Below are 7302 nucleotides of genomic sequence, written 5' to 3' on the forward strand. Positions count from 1 at the left end.
AAGAGGAAGACCCCCAACGACATGGATCAACCAGGTGGCATCATTGATGGACTCAAGTGTGGCAGCGGTAGTGAGGGTGGCCCAGGATCGAACATTGTTTCGTTCTGCTGTGCATGGGGTCGCTATGAGTCGGTTCCTACTTGATGGCACCTGACAACAACAACAACAATTTCACTCAGCATAATGTCCTTAAGGTCCATTCATGTTATACGGTGGCTTGCAGCTTCCTTGTTGTTCTTCAAGGTAGCATAGTGTTCCATTGTATGAATGTACCACAGTTTGTTTATCCATTCTTCAATTGATGGACACTTAAGCTGTCTCCATCTTTTTGCTATTGTAAATAGTGCTGCTATGAACATTGGTGTGCATGTATCCACTTGTGTTATGGCTTATTTTTCTTGTGGGTAAATACCAAATAGAGGAATTGCTAGACCATAAGGTATTTTTATTTCCAACCTTCTGAGGAAGCGCCATATTGCTTTCTAGAGTGGTTGGACCATTTTGCAATCCCATCAACAATGAAGGAGGGTCTCAGTCTCACCGCATCCTCACCAGCATTTATTGTCCTCTACTTGTTTGATCTTTGCTGTTATTGCTGGTGTAAGATGATATCTCATTGTTATTTTGATTTGCATCTCTCTAATGGCTAGTGATTGTGAACATTTCTTCATATGTTTGTTGGCTGCCCAGATCAAGATCTTCCTTGGTGAAGTGTCTGTTCATCACCTGTGCCCATTTCTTAATTGGGTTACTTGTCTTTTTCTTGTAGAGGTGTTGTAGTTTCCTATATATTTTAGAAATGAGTCCCTCATCTGATGTGTCGTTGCAAAAGATGTTTGCCCATTCTGTGGGTTCCCGTTTTACTCTTTTTGTGAAGTCTTTTGATGCACATAAATTTAATTTTTTTAGTTTGTCCCACTCATCTATTTTGTCTACTTTTGTTTGTGTACTTTTCAAAATGTTTGGTAGTCTGTGTTTTCCCTGAATAAGAGCCTTCACATTTGTCCCTGATTTTTCCTTGAGGAGTTTCATAATTTGGGGATTCACATTTAGGTCTTTATTCCATGCTGATTTGGGTTTTGTATACATCGTGAGGTAAAGGTCTTGTTTCAAACTTTTGCATATTTCTTTCCTGTTCTGCCAGCACCATCTATTAAAGAAACTATCTCCTCCCCATGTAACATACCTAAGCACTTTGTCAAAAACAGTTAGTTGTATGTAGATGGGTTCATTTCTGGATTCTTGATTCTGTTCCATTGGTCAATGTATCTTTCATTGTACCAGTACCAGGCTGTTTTGACCACTGTAGATTTTGAAATTGGGGAGTGAGAGGTACAACCTTGTTCTTCTTCTTGAGTAGTGCTTTGCTTATCCTGAATCTCTTTCCTTCCATATAAAGTTTGTAATTGTCTTTTCCGTCTCTTTGAAGAATGTCACTGGAATCTGGATTGGGATTGCATTATATGTGTAAATTGCTTTGGTCAGTACTCACATTTTCATGATGTTGAGTCTTCCTATCCAAGAACATGGAATGTTCTTCCACTTTTGTAAGTCTCTTTTGGTTTCACTTAGTAGTGTTTTGTAATTCTCTTTGTATAGGTGCTTTGTTTCTCTGGTTACATTTATTCCTAAATATTCCATCCTTTGGGAGGCTATTGTAAATGATATTGCTTTCCTACAGTCCTTTTCAGCACTGTCATTGTTACTATAGAGGAATCCAAGAAATTTTTGTATGTTGATCTTATACCCTGCCACTATGCTGACTCTTCCAATGATGTCTAATAGCTTTTTTATTGGGTCTTTGGGGTTTTCTTTGTATAGGATCATATTGTCTGCAAATAGAGAAAGTTTTATTTCCTCTTTGCCAATTTGGATGCCTTTAATTTCCCTATCTTGCCGAATAGCTCTGGTTAATACTTCCAAAACAATATTGAAAAGGAGTGGTGACAAAGGGCATCCTTGTCTGGTTCCTGTTCACAGAGGGAAGGCTTTCAGTTTCTCTCTAGTGAGAGTGATGTAGGCTCTTGGTTTTGTATATATGCTCTTCATTATGTTGGGGAATTTCCCTTCAATTCCTACTTTGTTGAGTGTTTTTATCAGGAATGGATGTTGAATTTTGTCAAATGTGTTTTCTGCCCCAATCGATATGATCATGTGATTCTTTTCCCTTTTCTTATTTATGTGGTGGATTATATTGATTGTTTTTCTGATGTTGAACCATCCTTGCATCCCTTTTATGAAACCCACTTAGTCATGATGTGTTATTTTTTTGATGTGGTGCTAGATTCTGTTGGCTAGGATTTTACTGAGAATTTTCACATCTATATTCATGAGGAATATTGGTCTGTAGTTTTATTTCTTTGTGATGTTCTTCCCTGGTTTTGGTGTGAGGGTTATGCTTGCTTCATAAAAAGTATTAGGAAGTTTTCCATCCTCTTCAATATTCTGGAATAATTTGAGTAGAATTTGATGACAGCTCTTCCCTGAAGGTTTGGTAGAACTAGCCAATGAAGCCATCTGGGCCTAGACTTCTTTTGGTTGAGAATTTTTTGATGACCTGATCAATTTCTTCTTTTGTTATGGGTCTGCTCAAGTTTTCTACTTCACTCTGTGTAAGTTTTGGTAGGTCGTGTTTTTCTAATAATGCATCCATCTCTTCTAAGTTTTCGAATTTGTTGGAGTACAACTCTTCATAGTATTCTGTTATTATACTTTTGATTTCATTCTGTTCTGTTGTGACATCGCCCGTGTGGTTTCTAATGCAAGTTATTTGTGTCTTTTCCCTCTTTTCTTTTGTTAGGTTTGCCAATGGTTTTTCAATTTTATTAATCCTTTCAAAGAACCAGCTTCTTGTCCTGTTGATGTTTTCTATGTTTTTCCATTTCCCTCTCATTTATTTTTGCTCTTATCTTTATTATTTCTTTTCTTTTGGTGACCGTAAGTTCCCTCTGTTGGCCAGTTTTCTAATTGTTGGAGATGCTGTGTTAATTTTTGTTTTTTCTTCTTTTTGGATGTGTGCATTTATCGCAATGAATTGTCCTCTCAGCATTGCTTTCGCTGTGTCCCAAAGATTTTGGTATGTTGTGTTTTTATTCTCGTTTGTTTCTAGGAACTTTATGAATTCATGTTTAATTTCTTCTTTTACCCAGTCACTTTTCATCAGGGTGTTGTTCAGTTTCCATGTATTTGATGTAGTCTTCTTGTTGTTGATTTCTAATTTTATAGCATTGTGGTCTGAAAAGATGCTCTGTAGAGTTTTGATGTTTGTAAATTTATGGAGGCTTTCTTTATGACCTAACACATGGTCAATTCTGGAGAATGTTCCGTATGCATTGGAGAAGAAAGCATATTGTGCTGTTGTTGGTTGAATTCTCTGTACACGTCTATGAGGTCAAGTTGGTTGATTGCACTGTTTAATTCCTCTGTAACTTTGTTGAGTTTCTTTCTGGTTGTTCTGTATCTTTTCAAAAGTGACATATTAAAATCTCCCACTATAATTATAGCTTTAGCTATTTCTTTCTTCAATTCCAGTAAGGTTTGCTTCATATATCTTGGTGCTTTTTCATTGGGAGTGTAGATATTTATTATGGTTATGTCATCTTGCTCAATTGACCTTTTGATCTTGAGATAGTGTCCTTCTTTAACTGTTATGCTGGTTTTTGTCTTAAAGTTTATTTTTTCAGAGATTAGAATTGCCACTCCTGCTTGTTTATTGTTGCAGTAGCTTGGTATATATATATTTTACATCCTTTAACTTTTAGTCTGTTTTTGTCATGTATGTAAGTTGTGTCCCTTGCAGGCAGCATATTGAAGGGTCATATTTTCTTAGCCAATCTTCCACTCTCTGTCTCTTCACTGGTGCATTCAATCCATTGACATTCAATGTAATTATTGATAGGTATGAATTAATTGCTGCCATCATATTAATTTCTTGGTAGTGCTGTTTATTTTAGGGCTGCGATCCCTAGGCTGATGTCATAAGCAGCCACCTAGCGCCTTCTCTCTGTGCCATGGGAAAACTATGGAATAAGCATTGGAGTTTTTTTCGGGGTACACCCCCCCACATCTGAAGGCATCCTGGCTGGAAAAGAAGGTGCCTGGCTGGGCAAAGAAGACAGAATCCCCATACCTCCTTTTGCAAATGTAACTGCACTGCTTTTAGCCCAGGTTCCCTATGCTGGTCTGGCTGTGGCCCTGCCCTCTGAACTCCACCAGGGCGGCGTGGCTGCAGAGGGTGTCCTGTCTCAGGTGACTCCTAACTCACATTATTTTCCTTTATTTAGTGATTTTTCCATTTGCACCCATGCAGGGAACTGACACCCTGTACCTTATGCTAGATCCAGAGCTCTGGTATTGTTCCATGAGTACAGCTTTTCTGAGTTTTCAATCCCTCCCCCATGGAGGCTTTCCTACCTGGCTGTCTCTGCTGCTGTCCACCAAAATTGTCCGTTGCTAGGTTAATATCTTTAACCAAAAACATATCTTATTTACTTTTGTTTTTTGCAACAGTCAAGGACACTTTTTCAAATAATCTAATTAATTTTGTTTGTTTCCACATTTTGAAAACCTGATGCTGATTTCAGATTCCAGATTCCTCATCTAATTAGTAAAACAGATTGATAAGGTGGGAAGATTTTTTAGAACCAATAAATTAAAAGCTTTTACCACTGGGGAATTACCTAACAGCTAAATTCTCAATTTTCTATGTTTTCTTTATTATATGTAGAAAAATAATTAAATAAAGATATGAAAAGATGTTGTTGTTATCAATTTCAATCACTGATAACTTATGAAACCATTGAGAACTATGCTAATTCTGTTTTACATTTTCATGTATAATTCTTCCCTTTTACTGAGACATTGTTATTGGTAACATTTTCTTAGAGTAGGCTATGCATTTTTATTTATAATATCAGCACACTATGTTTTATTCTCTTTCTTTCTAGTATGATTTAATAAAGCCAAAATAAAATTAAATCCTGTTAGGTGACTATTGTTTATGCATCCTGGAGAAGATGGGTTACCTAAGTACCAAAGTGTTTAACAATTTGGTGTAAGATGGATTTGAAAGACTTCTTCCTTACACTTGGGAAAAATGCATGTTTTTAGTACACTTTACTACACTAGAAAGGTGACTAGTATAACTCTAGTTCTGAATATCCTCAGTAACCAGATTTTTCACACTGAATTTTCAAATCATTTCACAATTGGCTGCCATATAATGTATAGCTACTCTACACCAGGAGTCCTGATGTGGTGCTGTGAGTTAATGTGCTAGACTGCAAGGTCAGTTTGAACTGCAGTCACCAGTCACTCCTTGAAAACCCTATATAGGGTCGCTATGAGTTGGAATAACAGCAGAAGTACATCTGACACAGGAAATAGAAATGAATTGTTATCTTTGTAATCAAAATCTCTTCCAAAGTAACTAAGTTAAAGATTGTTTCTCATGAGTACTTTTCTTCATAACCTGCATATTGGATTATGGTATGGTCAGGTTAGAAATGAGTTATGACACAAAGGAGCTGAATAATTAAGGGATGTTAAAATCATTCTAAATAAAATCACAGTACCCTCTACTGTGCTTTCATGACTTACATTGTTTTTCATGTATTTTTCTTTCAGCTGAAAGAGACATCAGTGTGTACTGTGGAGTGCAGACCATTACAATGAAGATTAATTTTTGTACTGTACTTTTCTCTGGTTATTCGGAAACAGACCTGGCATTGAATGGAAGGCATGGGGATTCCCACTGCAGGGGCTTCATAAATAACAACACTTTTCCTGCAGTGGTCATTTTCATCATCAATCTCAGCACCTTGGAGGGCTGTGGAAACAATTTAGTGGTAAGATTTGTGTGAAATTGTGTGGTAAATCTGGGGTCATAACTAAAAACAGCTATCTATTTCATGAAATAATTAGAAGCTGATTCTAGCTTTTGAGGAAAAAAATTCTAATAAAACTAAGCAAATTATTTTCCTTTGTCAGTTTCAGGCTTCCACTCTTGAACATACAATTTTATATTCCAATAATGGTAGGCCACTGCTTCAAAGTCACCAGCTGCTCCTTGGAAACCTTATACAATGTCATTAAGAATCAGAACCAACTCTATGGCACTTAACAGCAATGAATGATTATAATAGCTGGGAGGTTGAGGAGCCTGATACTTGGTAATTGATTGGCTAAGGTACACTTGTAGTGATAGTGGTGGTGGTTATGTGCCATGGAGTCGTTTACAACTCATGGCAAACCTATATAGGGTTTATAAGGCTGAAAATTTACTGGAGCAGAAAGCCTCATAATTCTCCCACAGAACCACTGGTAGTTTTGAACTGTTGAACCTGATATTAACAGTCCAACTCATGGCACTAAGCAACATTATTTTGTGTATATGACATTGGTGGTTATTTCTCTACAGTTTGTCATTAGCCATGTTCCTAGTCCTTTTATGGAAGTATCTATTCATAAAAAAAGGTTATGTTATAGTAAACTTGGCAGGGAACCACTTGGCCTATTGCTTTTCAGTGATCTCATTCAGAAAGAAAGTTGAAAGGATGGGGAATATGAAGTTGGTTAGATGTTTACCATTGAATGGTGAATATTTGTTGGTGTTGTTAAGTGTTGTTGAGTCAGTTATGATTCATAGTGACCCTACATGGGTTTTCCAAGGAGAAGCTGGTGGGTTTGAACCATTGACCTTGAAGTTAGCAGTACCATGCTTATCCTATAGTGCCAAACCAGTGCTTTGTAGAAGATGGCTGTCAACATTGCTAGCATGAAATTCTTAATTGTGTGGGACTTTTTTTGAATTTCAAAATGTTTATTGTTGCTCTTGTTGTTAGTTGCCATCAAGTCAGTACCGACCCATAGCAACTTTATGCACAACAGAACGAAACCTCACTACTGTTGCCAGGTTTGAGTCCATCGATGCTGCCACTTGGCCAATCAATCTCTTTGGCAGATCTTCCACCTTTTCTCTGACCCTCCACCCTACCAAACATGATATCCTTCTCCAGTGACTGGTCCCTCCTGACAATATGTCCGAAGTATGAGGGACGAAGTTTGGCCATCTTGGCCTCTAAGGAGCATCTGGCTGCACTTCTTCCAAAACGGATTTATTAGTTCTTTTGGCTGCTACACCAGAACTCAAAAGCATCAATTCTTCTATGATCTTCCTTATTCACTGTCTTATTCACTGTCCAGCTTTTGCATCCATGAGGTTATTGAAAATACCATGGCTTGGGTTAGGTGCATCTTAGTCCTCAAAATGACATCTTTGCTCTTCAACACTTTAAAAAGTTC

At 37.3% G+C, this 7302-nt stretch overlaps 1 protein-coding gene across 1 annotated transcript in view; it reads left to right on the forward strand.

Annotated features, from left to right (window-relative positions):
- Positions 1–7302, forward strand: part of ZPLD1 (zona pellucida-like domain containing 1) — a 131451-nt gene that overhangs the window by 79063 nt on the left and 45086 nt on the right. The window contains exon 3 of the mRNA XM_006868629.1: positions 5626–5846. Coding sequence (XP_006868691.1) covers positions 5626–5846 — 221 coding nt within the window. The remainder of the gene's footprint in view (positions 1–5625; positions 5847–7302) is intronic.

The sequence above is a fragment of the Chrysochloris asiatica genome, unplaced genomic scaffold (assembly GCF_000296735.1).
Source record: "Chrysochloris asiatica unplaced genomic scaffold, ChrAsi1.0 scaffold00120, whole genome shotgun sequence".
Taxonomy (NCBI): Eukaryota; Metazoa; Chordata; class Mammalia; order Afrosoricida; family Chrysochloridae; genus Chrysochloris; species Chrysochloris asiatica.